The sequence below is a fragment of the Chaetodon auriga genome, chromosome 5, assembly GCF_051107435.1.
Source record: "Chaetodon auriga isolate fChaAug3 chromosome 5, fChaAug3.hap1, whole genome shotgun sequence".
NCBI lineage: Eukaryota > Metazoa > Chordata > Actinopteri > Chaetodontiformes > Chaetodontidae > Chaetodon > Chaetodon auriga.
Window position 1 is genome coordinate 21,087,114 of NC_135078.1, and position 15,053 is coordinate 21,102,166.

Here is a 15,053-nt window from a genome sequence, read left to right on the forward strand (position 1 = left end):
TAATCAGCCCGACACAGTCCATAGTCTCTTTGAAGCTGCTGCAGGCCGATACTGCAGAACATCACACGGCCACTAGAGGGCCAGTTTGACAACCTGAAGTAGTAAAACCTCATCTAGAACCACACAGTATACTGGCATTTCTTTTCCGATTCATAATCTCACCCCTGTTCTCTTTGGAAATCGGGCTCTTTAAAATAGCTCTGTTAATATTGCAGCATCATGGACGCGATCATTAGCTGGCTTCCCACACGAGAACTTCTCAGCAAGCAAAGCTGGAAACATTAGAGCCTGAGACCTGCAGCAGACTGTGAGATGGAGGTGTTTGACAGGTGATTTCCATCTGTGCCGCTTGGATGCACCTTTTTTTTTTTTTTTTTCATTTTTAAGCTATCCTGTTTCATCTGTGTGGTGTTAAAGCAACATTATGCGAGAAGTTGTATTTTCTGCAACTCAGCACCTGTAGTTTCTAGTTTCCCTCCACTGTTGTTCTGAGGTGTTGAGCAGCGGCTCTGACCAGGACTTTGATGTGGATCATATTTTGTGGAGAAACTAACTAACCGGCTAACTGTTGCTGCTGTTAGCCAGTTAGCTTAGTTAGCCATGCAGCTAGCGGTTTTGTTAGCTGACCCTTGGACTCAACACTTGCTCCTCCTGTTGCTCCAAAGAAGCTCCTGTGCTCGTGCTGTGAACACCACCACTTGGCAGAGGCAGACAAAAAAAGCCGCTAGTGGTCACTTTAGCAGCAAGTAAAGCTGTCTATCCATCAGGAAACTCCATAAATCAGCAAAATGTTTTCTCGAGAAAAAATTAATCCAGTTTCACAGTTTTAAAAGTAATAAAGCTATGTTTTTGTACAGTAACCAGTGAGGCTCGGCCCCCAGAAATACTTCACTTTAGTATTTATCGTGCTCGGGTTAGCAGTAAATTGATTGAATTCAGATCCCTGTATCTGTATTTTCCAAGATACTGTAACTGTCACAGCTGACAGGACCTACATGGACGCAGAATAGGTTGGAAAAGCAATAGATGCGTACTGAGAATACCGAGCTAGCTTCATCTTAGCTGAAGACTTCTTGCTGGATCGTACCCGCTCAAACAAACTTTCATAGACAAAAACAGGCGTTCAGGGTGCAGAGTGGGAATGGAAGAGGAACTGTATCCCTATTACAAGTTAGTGGACCATCACAATGATTTTGCAGCTGTTATTTTAAGGTAAAATAGTTGCATAATGTTTGTTTAAATGTGTGAGAGGCAGTGAGAAGAGGGGCCAGACAAGGGCCAAGAAAGACAGCTGACAGACTATCAGTGCTCATGTTGATTCCTCCCCCACCTTTTCAACTCTAGTCTCTGTTCTCTGAGACATCAAGACATGGGCAATAAACCACCACAAGCAGCACACGTGGACAGCTGTAGCCCTTTATCCTGCCAACAAGAGGGGCTCGACACAGGGTGCAGAGGGCACGTCTGTCCCAAACCTAAATCAGCTCTGTTACAAAACCGGAGTGTGGCCTATGCTTTATAATGACCTGCAGCCTCCCTGAGCCACATGCTGTGATAGGCAGTGAGCCTCAGGAAGAGTTTTCCACAGTATACCAGCATGCATCTCTGCACAACCCGCAGGCCCGATGACTTTCTTTGTGCCATGTTTCTCATCTCGCTCAAGCATTTTCTGAGGTGAAACAAAAAGAAAAAAGCCACAAAATTATACTTGACTTGTAAATCCGCTTCAGACACGTTTTAAGACTTATAATAGTTTGAATACTAATAGTGTCTGATTGGGCTTTTCCAAAAAAAAAAAATCTTAAATCTACTTATTTTCATTCATTGAAAAATCCCAAATCTATGAATATGCTACAGGACACAGACTGTCTCTCACTTCTCAGTGTGTGTGCACTGGAGGGTTCAAGTTTGCACATCACACTCATATAAGTTGTATACTGGACCACGACCAGCTTCCACACGAGCTGCAGAGTCACAAAACCCTGCTTATACATGCACGTTAAACTTTAAGGCTAGAACAGAGAACGGTCCTCTCGTGAAAACCTCCGTCATCGCTCACTTGATTCTGCCACACCTTAAGGAGGTCTTATCAATTAGGACCTGATACGTTATCATTCTTCCCCTCAGATGCGCTGAGTTAGTCTCTGCAGGCTGAGCCAAAGGAGGTTTATGTCACAAGGGAAGACTTGCAGTCCTCTTTTCGTGGAAGACCACAGGATAATTTGTCATGTCTTCATGGACATTAGTGTCTGTGGTCCCCTGCCCCACATTCTTTGGCAGCGAAGCTCTCATCACTGTCCAAACTTAATACTGTGGAGAGAAGAGGAGAGACGTCCCACGTGATGTTTTTACCCAGGTCACGGTCCAGTGGCACTGAGTAGTGCGTAGCCTTCTTTCCACATTGCCCCCTCCTTCCCCTCTCCTACAAGCATTTATCTCTCTGCATGGTTTTGGCAGCGATGTGCTTTTCCCAGCATTTAGCCAGGAGAGGGAGAGAGGAGGGGAGAGGTAGAGAAAAGGAGGCCTTTTCAAGCAGGGAATGACGGACGCTTTATTAAAAGAGGCAGGGCCTTTTGAGAGGCTGGCCCCTCCGCGCTCCCCCCACCCCGTGTGTCTGGCCCATTGTCACGGGGCGGTGGCAGCAACCCCCCCGCCCGGCGCTTTGTCACTGTAAGTCACCTCACAGACTGAAACAGACCCACTCTGAAAAAACACACCCATTCTCCACAGTAACTCTACGCCATTCTGGTATCGCCCGGTCCGTGAAAAAAAATGATTGTCTGCCTGTCACAAGACATACAGGAGACACAGAGATGGGCGTGACGTGTGGGGAAGAAGGGACAGGAGAAAGGAGGGATAAAGTTAGGGTGACACAGAGTGTTGGGCTCCAACAAAACCTGAAAGGTGGAGAGGATGGATGAGGTGGAGAGCAGAACATAGAGTGTGATGGAGGATAGAAGAAAAAGATGGAGATGAAGGAGAAAAAATAAAAGGAGGTGAAGCAGTTGGAAAAATTAAGTTAGAGAAAATGAAAAAAAAAGGAAAAAAAAAAAAAAAAAGCCAGAAACGAGCCGGGACGCAGGCAGGAAGCGGTGGTGAGAGCGAGGGGTGGCCATTTGTTTTTGGCCGCGTATGAAATGTGTGTCTTTAGATACAGGCAGCATTCCTCCAGAGATAAACCCCTGGGCCCCCTCAACCCCCACCCTCCCCAGTCTCTCCACCCACCATGCTTACTCAAGTGTGTGTGTCTGGGCGTGTGTGTGTGAGTGTGTGTTTACGTTGGACGGGGGTCTGCGTGCCCTGTACCGCGGCACTTGCAGGGGGCAACAGAAAAGACAGCTGTGTGTTTGAGAGAAACAGCAAACGTAAGAAAGAGAGAGTGGAGGGCCAACAGGCATGCCAGTCAAGACCGTCACTTTTGGAGTGAGTACCACCATCTCTGCTGCTCTCCGTCTCCTCTTCGTCCTCCGTCTTCCTCACTTCATCTCTTTTCCTGTCACTCTCTCCTCATATCGTCTCCCTCTGTCTTGTCTGCCACTCTTATTTTATCACTGTCTTTTTTTGTATGTTTACAAAATCCTTGGTTGCATTTTCTCGGATGTGATGCACCTGCCAGCGCTCCCTCTCTTTATCCTTTCACATCAGACAGTAATGGGCCGGTACTTTTTGTCAGTGGCTTTGCTCCCAGTCTTAAATCCATTTCTTTTACTTTACTTTGTCTCTCACTCATGAATATTGATGTATTTGTATTTACTCTTTGTCCATTTTGTTCAAACTCGTTTTTTTTATTCAGCACATGCCTCTCTGCGTTTGCTCTCTGCTCGCTAAGTACCGTTTTTGTTCCCCATCTGTCCACATAAACTGTTTTGGAGACTTCCTCCTGGCTCCGCTTTCGCTGCTTCTGCTTGTTTTCAGTCCTGAATGTACCCTCAATGACAAAGAAAAATGAGGGACAGACAGAGAGAGAAAGATGGACAGAGATGCAGGTCATGGAGATGTAAACATCGGTCCTGCTTAATAAGCCATCCGTCAAAATGCAGGCTAACTTGTTTCAAGTGATGGAGCATTTAAAACACAGAGCAAGTCACTGCTTACAGATCCAAACATGACCTTTCCTGATCAAAGTCATCAGACCGAGCCTCCCACAGCTACATGGGAGGGAGCCTGAGTATCTGTAAGAGTTGTGATGCATGTGCGTGCAAGATTAGTGTAAGTGCGTGTATGTGTGGGTGTGTATCATGTTCTGTTTTCCTCCTTAATCTTGTTTTTGACTTCATTTGTTGCTCTGTTTGATGTTCAGATTGTAGGATGTCAACCAGGATTAGCCGTGGTAAGTAAACTAGAGCTCAGTAAACTGATTAGTGGGTCAATTAATGAGATTCTTTCAGTCTGATTGAAGACTATAGACTGTTTAATCTACTGAGCCAGCAGAGGTGATGGCAACACACGCTCACAAGGCCCTGCCGCCCGCGTGTGTGTGAGTGATAGATTTGTCTCAACCACAGTTTACCTGCAGTCGTAGGGGATGAGGTTGTGCGGCGTTACCGTAGATGATGCAACTTGCAGAAATGTGCCTATTTACGTCTGTCTGACGGTGAACTGAAGTCAGTTTTACAATGCTGTCACTAGTCGTGTATTTTCGCTTCTTGCAGTATTTCATCATTGCATCGTTTAGTAAGCTCCCAAAGATCAGAGAATTTTGCAAGTAAACGCACCAAGTGGCCAAAAGGGAAAGCAGCCAATGGTGAATTTAAACAGCCAAAACATCCTGGTGCAGCAGGAAATAACAGTTAGCAGTAATGTATAGTGTACAAAGACTGTAAAAGTACACAAGTATTGTAATTAAAGTATCAAAAGTAACAGTACTCATCATGCAGAATGACCCTTTTCAGAGTATATATATATATGATGATATTATTATTTTCAGATGCATTAATATGTAAGCAGCATTTTAATGGGCAGCATGGAGCTAATTTGACGACTTGTATGCACTGTTGGGTAGTTTAATCTACAACAGAACATATTTTCTAAACCAGTCACATCTTTTGTAGGTAAAATCTCAATCTGAAAAAGTAGTCATCATACCACTGAAATAAATGTAGTGCAAGTGAGTTAAAAAGTAGTATTTCACTCTAAAATGTAGTGCAGTCGTGCAAAGTATCATAAAATAGAAACACTCAGGAACAAGTGCCTCAGAATTTTGCTCGCGTACAGTACTTCATAATAAATGTACTCAGTTGCTTGTGCGATGTGCATGTGCAACACTGAAGCATCATTCAGTTTATATTGTAGATATACTATCATTTCTATTGTTAATGAATAACGATAAATGTTTAGTTTTACAGTGTTAGCAGACGTTGCATATATTCTCATATATAATATATTCTTTTGGTCCTTCCAGATGGTCATATTCTGTATAATATCCTGTATAATTACTGTTACTGCGCAGTAAAACACAGGATGTTTACCATATCTTGAGCCTGTCTTCCATAGGTACCAAACCCTATCTCCTCTCTATGGCTTTCACCCTCTTTGTCACCCCCACAAAAGATAACAATAACCATGACAATCTGATCTTCAGGCGCAGAGGCTGCAGCAGGGCCAGATATAAAGAGACAATCAATGAGTACGGCAGGGCCAAACAGTGGGATACAGAGAGGGGGAGGCTGGGACTGTGAGAAAGTAAATAGTAAAAATGGGACAAGACGCTTCGGCACGTACAGGGAGCAGAAGCAGACAGACAGTCAGATTTACATACAGACAGACGGCGTTGAGTGGGGGAATGTAACAGCTTCATCCCAGTGCCCCGCTCGCTGGCTTCCTGTAAATGTGTCCATAGCTGAACGCTCCCACGGGTCTCAGTCTGACTGACTCTACACTTACTACGTCTCTGTAGCCGGAAACAGCCACTGCCTGCTCAACCTCTTCAAGCAGCCTGAGAGATGAAGGCAGAGGGAGAAAAAAAAAAAGACAGAGAGGAAAAAAAAATCAATTTCTAGAACAAATGCAAGTCAGCAGAAAAGGGGTGATGAAATGGCTGTTTAAGCACTCTGCAGTGATTTCCATATCCGCTGTTCAGTGTTCCCCTCAAATGTATAGAAACCGTCCAATCACACCGTTTAAATGCACCGAGATGTTGAGTTCAGCGTGGAGAAAATGGTAAACATTGTCCAGAGTTTTGTGTGCTTGCACAGTTGATGTTGCTTAAAGTTCGGGAAAGTATTGCAAGTAAAGCAGGACGTGTGACACGCTGAACATACGCATGCACCTTATTTTCACCTTTCTGCTGGGTGCACAAATAGCTGTGGTGGCTCTTAAAATATTTATGATTGCACCTGCTGCTGTGTCTGCAAATTCATGTTGTGTGTGTGTGTGTGTGTGTGTGTGTGGGAGAGAAAGAGACTGTATTGTGAATTTTATGTTAATTCTAATAGAAAAGCTGAGACTCTCTGAAGCAGATAATCGGTCCATATCCAAGTAAAATCACCCTCGGCCTTTGGCAGAGAGATTCGCCCATTGCCATCCAGTGGAAGAGCTCCAGGATTTGTCTCTTGATTGTATTAGCTCTTGGTCTGAGCTCCCTCATCTGTGGCAGTGAGACCTGTTCAGACATGGACTAACCTGACCGGACTGCATGGAAGGACGTGACAGACTTAAACCAGAGGTCCAGTGGTTGATCTGATGGGTCAAAAGATGATCAAAAGTAAAACTATATGACAAATATTAAATCCGAGAAGGAAAATTATTCTTTCTTCATATTAGTTATTATTTTATTTTAAGGGGTCACAAGCTATAGCTGCAAGTATGCGACAAGCTCACTTCAGCTTATCAATAGGAAAATAGTGATTGTAGTTGTAATTAAATGCCTTTAGAGTCATTGTAGGTGGCATCCTTCCCTAAAATCACAAAAAATTCCCCCTGCAGTTTGTCTTCTTGCAGCTGACATGATGATGGAAACAAATGCTCTGAGCTAAATGCTATAAGCCACATTGCTATTAGATCAACAGAGGCAGGTGTGAGAGGGGTTACTGTGACTGCAGCACAGCATTAACTACATGTGAGCAATCGTGCAACAGTGTGCGTACAGAGGGGGAGCAGTGTGCGTGAAGATTGGATTCAGATGGAGCGACAGTGTGGACGCGTAACAGCAAATCCTGAGCTTTACACTGAGATCATGAACACAGTTTCAAGACTTTCTGCTCTCCTGCCTCGTGTTGTCTTATGTGTCTCCCTCACACAGACAGACACACACAGACAGTCTGATTCCATTCAGAATCGTCACACACACACACGTTTGATCTGTCGTTAAAATGACGATCGTCAGGTGTAGCATCCGTTACAGCGGATCTTAGTAGCCATGATGTTGGTCTCAGGCATGGCTCGTCTCGCACACACACACACACACACACACACACACACACACAGTATGCATGCATTGAGTTTTCAAACACTGCAGTCCACCAGTGAGGGTGGTGATGTCATTCTGTCTGCTGCAGCGCCGGCAGAGGAGGCAAGCGAGGGGAGAGAGAGAGAGAGAGAGAGAAGAAGAAGCAAGAAGGGAAAGAAAAGCTGAGATAAAGACGAGGAGAGGGGAGTTCAGGGCAGAGGATTTTCTGTGATGAGATAGGGGAATAATTTGACTTGGTAATTTTTAGCTTCATTATGAGGAGCCTTGCACTGTCACCGCCTGAGGACAGTTGCACGCACATTGCACGACAGTGTGCGCTGACATTGCTCACAGTGTTAACCGTGGAGCTGGCGAGCAGGTTATTGTCTTTTTCTGTTGCTCCGAACAGAGTGATGAATGTGCTCGCTCATTTTGTTGCTCAGCCCCAGAGCCCCGAGCGCCGCTCTCTACGGGGATGATCAGAGAAGACACATTCATCTGAAACGTACCGGAGTCCGGCAAGATGCAGCCGAGGATTTACCACAGAGCATTTTTAGAGTGTGACATGTGCACTGCACCTGTTTATGTCTGACTTAGAGGATGGGCGTGGTCCCCCTGCACCCTTATCTCCCCACGCCACACACTCTCCTCCTGACGCAAGCAGATACACACAGACTGAACTGCAGGGCTGACCACTGTAACCAGCCACATCTTGCTCGAGTCTCTCCAGACTGTCTCTGTCGTCTTGTAAACTTCAGCAGGCTTGTTTCTGGGGGGGCAGTGAACTGAGTCCGGGGGGGGGGGGGGGGGGACCAGCAGAGGGGCCTCAGTCAGGGTTCACCATGGTGTTACCATGCCACCATTTGCTTTGGGACCATCTGTATTGTGTTAGGTTGTGTGTGTCTTTGCATCAGCTGTATTTGCTCCTACTCTGATGAAAGGATTTTTCTTGGGTCACCATGACGGAGTCTGCAAACATTTCATGCAACAGACGCGATGTACCTGTACAAAAAGACACTGAACAGAGAGTACAGTACCTTTGAGTAAGACGGTTTTCAATGATGACACTCGCTATGTTTGATCAGATTCATAGAATATTGATGTGGCCGCACATGCATGTCTGAACACACTCACAAAGATTGATTTGTGGAAACTGCTGTTTTGGGATGGTGTGTCTCATTATGGGGATCGTAACTCTAGTGACAGGTGTGTGTCTGTCTGTCTGTGTGTGTGTGTGTGTGCAAGGATGGGAGGAGTCCTGGGGTCAGCTTGTTGCTCTGCAGCAGTCCATTGGGAGGAGGTTTGTGGGTTTTAATCTTCTTCAAAGTGAAAGTGAGTGAGGGAATCCATGGGAGAGGGAGAACATGGCTAACCAAGACAGCTTGGCAACTGTGAGTAAATCAAACCGTTCACTGAGACCCTGAACACACCAAACTGGAGACTTTACAGTATGTGCTGCAATGCTCACTTGTGTTTTTATACCTTTTATTTGAAGTGTTTTCTTATTAAATGATCTAAATATCATATAGTAGCCCTTTAAATGCAGCCCTTTGCCTTACAGTACACCTTGTGTTTCTGTGTGTGTGTGTGTGTGTGTGTGTGTGTGTGTGTGTGTGTGTGTGTGTGTGTGTGATTGTGTGTGTGTGCGGGAATGTCTAATCAGTGTTTAGCCTGTCAGCATGTGTGTGAGGGTGACTCACAGGCTTTGTACTGCAGAGTAGTATGCCTCCCAGTTGTCTGTGAGCAAAAGCTAAAAACAAAAACATCTTATGGAGAGAATGACAATGACTCAGAGGCAAGTGGCGCTCCACATGAGTCAGTGTACTCACACAAAAGCCCAGGATTTATTACTTTGCACACAGGATGCTGCACACAGTGTGAAGTTCACCCGGTAAGCAGAAACTTTGCCATTGTAGGAATTTCATCTCCATACCAGATATGAGGAACAAGACTGTTATGCTGCTTCAATCAGCTGGAAGCAAAGTTTTCCTTTTAAAGTTTTCCATTTCCCTGCCATCGCCCCATTCCCACCTTTTTTTTTGTTTTTTTTAAAGTGACCTCTCTCTTTGCACAGCGCTGTGCCATTGGTGTCATGCTGAGGGTGTGTTGTGTCATTTGTTGCTATGCCTCTACTTCAGGCATGTGGATCCTTTCTCTTTTTCACTCAGGCTCTCTCCCTCTCTGTCAAAAGAGGACCAACAACCCTGTCACAACAATGGACAACACAGCTTAAAGCAGTGTGTTATGAAGTTGAGAAAAGCAGCTTGTTTGCCGTGCGTGTGTGCGTTTGTGTGTGTGTGTGATGGCGGTGTTTTTCTTTTGGGTCGTAAAATGCTCCCGTGTGAGGCTTATAATGAATTTATTCTGTGCATTCGTGTGAAAACATACGCGGAATGATTGGACGGCTGATTGTTTTCCTGACCAGCATGTTGAGATAGCTGGTTAGATGGAGGGAGGGGATGGGCACGGGGGAGAGAGGAGATTATGTAAATGAAATGAAAAAGTGCAGGGTTTGCCGCAGTCGAGCTTCTCCCTGTGGTTCTCCCTCGGCCGCTCCTGCTTCTCCTCCTCTCCTCTCCTCTCCTCTCCTCTCCCTCGCTCTCCCCCTGTGCCGCATGAGTGATCCTGTTTCAGCAGCACCCCTGCCTGCCTGGGAGAGGCATGAAGCCCTCAGACACAAACAAAACACAGACAAAAACACTAGACGTGCCATGTGCCGGCCTGTGAGCCAGAACTCACCAAACTCTCTCTCTCCTCCTTTCTCCATTCACACCTTGTGTCTCTTTCTCTCTCTTTCATTCACACACACACACACACACACACACACACACACACACACACACACACACAGACTGAGAGTCCAGACAAAGAGCCAACAGTCTGCTGGGCTCGACACAGTAGCTGTCGGCATTATCACAATCGCTTTATCACCTGAGTACAGAGAGGCGGATAGACTTCTGGACACATTTTTAGAGGTTTTGTTGAACCGAAAGCCCGGTTGACACTCAGAGGGGGGGACACTCAGTTCATGGACTCCACTACACCACCTGCGGCCCCGCCATTTTCAAGGTGCAGATGCAGATTTTCAAACTGCACTGTCCAAAATCTCAAGGGCGGAGTGACATGAGAGGAAAACTGATGGATTGCTAGCGAACGGTTTCAGTCCTTCAAATGCCTCTAAAGAAATATTAACCAAGCCCTGTCTCCCTCTCCATTTCCCTCTCTACTCCTCTACTTTATATGTCTGTCACTTTCTCTCATACCCCTTATCCCCCTCCTCTTTCCCTCGCCCTTTTCCGCTTGCAGGCAGATGCTGGCAACAGTTTCCTCCGAGCGGCCCGTTCTGGCAACCTGGACAAGGCCCTGGAACATATCAAAAACGGCATCGATATAAATACAGCCAATCAGGTGAGAGAGCAGCACATTTCCCCGGTTTGAATTGGTTGAAGTCGTAGCTTCCGGCTGGCGAGCTCATCTAACTACAAGCCAGTTATTTTTATTTCTACCATCCTTGGCTTTTTATTCACGTCAGGCAGTTTTGCTTATCTGCAAAACTGGTCTTCAATTGTACTGCGTTACAGTACTTGGCAACAAGAGAAACAGAAATATTTGAGTATTTATGAGTATTCATGCGCCGCCAATGGCCCGCTGTCGAATCCTGCCAGGACTTAGTCTTCTATCTTCCTGTCTGCTTTCTAAGTGATTAAATGAGAATTCAGGAGGTGGATGGAAAGCCCACGTCTCATTCAAAGAAAAGCACAGCAATGTGTGAATGGAAAAAGCAGTACAATTTAGCTGAAGGCATCTACAGAACAAGTAATTTTTTGCAAATCTGAACAGAAAAATGGCCTGCAGTACTCACACGTTTGTCCTGCAGTCCACACAGCCCATGTTTACCACCGCTGTATTATTATTTCTATATAAATGTGTTTTCAGTGTCCAGTGTGCATGATGTGTCGGACTTGATCACTGCGCTGTTAATGTGCCCATCTGTCTGCCTGTGCGCTCAGTCATGCACTGTACTGTATGTGCATGCTCAGGTAGACCGTTAATCAGTGGCTGAAGGTGGCAGGTAGAGTTTCCGGGGTCTCCAGGGAAGGTGATAAATGGGGCAGGGGCTTCTCCTTCGCCCCGTCTCTTCCATCCTGCCTCCTTTGCTCTGACGGTTGTTCCCAGAGTGTCCAGGAAGAGGCAGCGTTAGTGGGCTAGGACCGCTGCCCTCAGGCTACTCAAACTTGGCCAAAACAGTCTGTGTGTCTGTGTGTCTGTGTGTCTGTGTGTGTGTCTGTGTGTCTGTGTCTGTGTGTCTGTGTGTGTGTGTGTGTGTGTGCATGAAAGATTCCTCTGGCTCATTAATCTAACTTAGTCATGGTTTCCCTTCCATTCACTTATGCTGTCCTCCACATTTTGTAATTATTGCTTCTGTCAGGATTTCTATGAGGCTTGTTTTTTAGGCCCTGTAACGTAACAACAGATTCATTCATGTGAGGTGACACTGCACAGCAGCCATTAGTGACAGGCTCCTTCACCACGATGAAGGGAGACACCTCATGGATTCAAAATATAATTACATGCAGAAATGCAGTCTTGATCCCTGAAGGTTTTTTGACTTGCTTCATTTATTCTCCTGAATTACATAACTTCATTTCATCGATGACGCTGATATTCGTCATATGAAATTGTGTTATTTCCACTGTTTGGTGTTAATTGTGTTTGAGTCAGAGTGATAATCTACAACATTCTCGTTTCACTTGAGTCAGGTGACATGTTTACACACACACACAGCCTTGTAGTTTTGCACTTGAATTCCCTGTATGTGGAATTTCTACGTGATTATAACGTCCTTAAAGTTAGCCTGTATTTTAACATGTAGAAAAATTAAACATTTCATGTGAAAATTGGCGCAGTCGACTGTGTGTGTTGCTTTCAGGCAAGCAACACTGTCTTTTTTATGCTGCCACCGGATGGCAGCAAAGTTAGAAATTGTCATATTCCACACATAGCGGTTTTAATGTTGCGTGCACTAATGCCTTAAGACACCAACTACAGGTACAGCCTCTTACATTCATTAACACATAGAATAATGGCGCCGTTTATTTACTCACTGGATCTGAACAATGATACAGACAGAAAGTTGTGGATTGTCACTTGAACACGGTGGTGAGAGCACTGTTGTTCTGGTTGTGTGACTGTTGGTCCTGATGCTGAATGTACAGTCTGACGGACCAGGTGGAGGCTTGACTGTGGCAGCTGTGTTTCCTTGTCTGAGTGGGTTCCTCTGCCACTCACCGGGACACTGCCTCACTCCTGCCCTCCCCGTACTGTGTTTTCCCTCCTCTTCTGTCTCTCTCAGCCTAACAACTGTTCCACTACCTCTCTCCACCTGTTTGTGGACTGTTTTCTAACTCACCACCCTTTTTTTATTTCTTGCTTTTTTCCTCCTCTATTGCCCCTCCCCTCCCCTCCCCCCCCCCTCTCCTCTGTCTGCAGTAGAGTGATGGTGTGCTGTGGTCTCCCCACTCAGAGGAATAATATCAGTGGTGTGGGAAAGGTCCAACCTCACATGTCCTGTGCGGCTGAAGGAAGGCTGTGTGAGGTCAGACCTATCCCACACGGCTCGTATTCTTCCCAGCCACGAGACCAGCGGCCTGCCATCCCCCTCCCGTCCTCCTCCTCCTCCCCCTCCTCCTCCTCTCACCATCATTAATCAAATGAAAATGTTCACACCCTGATTTTCATCCCTTTAGACATTGTTTTTTGCTAATGACCACTCTGAGAGTATTGCATGCGTGGTGTCCAGTGTAAGTATTTGCCTGCTTTGGTTTGTGAGTGCGTCAGTCACTGTGATTAAAAAAAAAAACACTCACACACTTGTGTCTGATGGCATGGCCTACATGTTTGTGTGTGCATATGTGTGGTTCTTCTATTTATTTTTTATTTTTTGGATTAGGAAATATCTGTGTCCATAGTGGGTTTCAGACCCTTCAGTATGAGGTCTACTCTGCTCTCTCACTCAGAATGGGCTAAACGGGCTGCATCTGGCCTCTAAAGAAGGCCACGTCAAAATGGTGCTGGAGCTACTCCACAATGGAATCGTACTGGAGACCACCACAAAGGTAAAACCCTACAACCTCGACTCCAGAGAACAGGTCTCACTTCCTGTCACCAGCCCAGCCAAGAAATAGTCCTTTACATAATCTTGGTATCAATCTTTTGGATTGAGCAAAGCTAACAGTTTCCCTCTGTTTCCAGTCTTTGTGCTAAGCTAAGCGACTAGCTTCTCATTTAGCTTACAGACATGACAGACATCTAGCCAAAAGTTTCCCCAAATCTTGAACTTAACCAGCTATTAACCTCATTAAAACTAACTAATTAGGTTTTGCTGTGACTGGGTGTAAAACCTCAATATTTTATGGTACTAACCGAAATGTCACATAGTAAAATCTCAAGTGTTGAAGGTTGGCATGAAATGTTTGCTGAAATATGTACTTTTCTTCACTTATTCTAAGATAGTTCCTTATTTAAATCTACATTTTGGTGTTAGCACCAAAGCTAGCATCAACACTGCTGTCACCAAATTCCAAATGATACCCAGCCCCATTTTTCACAAAGTGGTCACCTTTAAATATAACACTATTCATCTAGATCTATGTAATATCACAATACAACATGCACTTGGAATACACAAGTGAAATTTGACCTGTTTTGTTTGCGCGTGCTCGTTATGACTGTGTACTCTTGCTCTCGTGTATCTGTGTTTAAACAGAAAGGGAACACGGCCCTGCACATTGCAGCCCTGGCAGGGCAGGAGCAGGTGGTCACAGAGCTGGTTAATTACGGGGCCAATGTCAACGCTCAGTCCCAGGTGAGGCTCGGTGCTGCCCTCGCTGCGGCGACTACAGGACGCGCTACGTGAACTTTACTGCCAAACCATTGTAGTATCTATTGCAATTCCATCTGTTAACATGTGTCTTTGTTCCTATATTTCTGTGTGCCGGTGTTTCCTCTCTGTGTACATCCTTGTGCGTGCATCTGTGACCGTCCTCCTATCTTTCTGTTGCTGTGCTTGTGTCTCCTCTGCTGCTGTGTGTATGTGTGTGTGTCTGCCGTGCGTCTTTCTGAGACAGAAGGGTTTCACTCCACTCTACATGGCTGCACAAGAAAACCATCTAGAGGTTGTGAAGTTTCTTCTGGAGAACGGAGCCAATCAGAGCATTCCAACTGAGGTACTGGAGAACTGAGAGAAGTGTTCAAAGACGAGTCTCCCAAACCCAAAATCTCATCCTTGCTGATCCAGACTCGCTGTGTTTCCATTCTGTTTCGTGCTCATGAGCCTCTCTCCTCACATCTCTCTCATTTTCTGTCCGTGAGTGAACCCGTGTTCTAACAGTCTCCTGTGTGCCGCAGGATGGATTTACTCCTCTCGCCGTGGCTCTTCAGCAGGGACATGAGAACGTCGTAGCCCTGCTCATCAACTACGGCACCAAGGGAAAGGTCCGCCTCCCTGCACTGCACATTGCAGCACGCAACGATGACACACGCACAGCCGCAGTGCTTCTGCAGAATGACCCCAATCCTGATGTTCTCAGCAAGGTATGCATGCGTCTGTATGTGAATGGCTGCATATATGATACCTGTAGTTACAGATATCTGTGTTTGGTGTCCT

The 15,053-nt window shown here is 45.6% G+C and overlaps 1 protein-coding gene across 28 annotated transcripts in view; it reads left to right on the forward strand.

Moving 5' to 3' along the window:
- The window catches only part of ank1a (ankyrin 1, erythrocytic a), an 84,063-nt gene that overhangs the window by 41,753 nt on the left and 27,257 nt on the right, over positions 1-15,053 (forward strand). For 26 of the 28 annotated variants that reach the window (XM_076730029.1, XM_076730033.1, XM_076730041.1 and 23 more), the window contains 5 exons: positions 10,694-10,795; positions 13,405-13,503; positions 14,154-14,252; positions 14,515-14,613; positions 14,795-14,980. In XM_076730029.1, coding sequence (XP_076586144.1) covers positions 10,694-10,795; positions 13,405-13,503; positions 14,154-14,252; positions 14,515-14,613; positions 14,795-14,980 — 585 coding nt within the window. Of the gene's footprint in view, positions 1-3,252; positions 3,424-10,693; positions 10,796-13,404; positions 13,504-14,153; positions 14,253-14,514; positions 14,614-14,794; positions 14,981-15,053 lie in introns of those variants that run through there. The other 2 variants (XM_076730047.1, XM_076730048.1) reach the window with 1 other exon arrangement.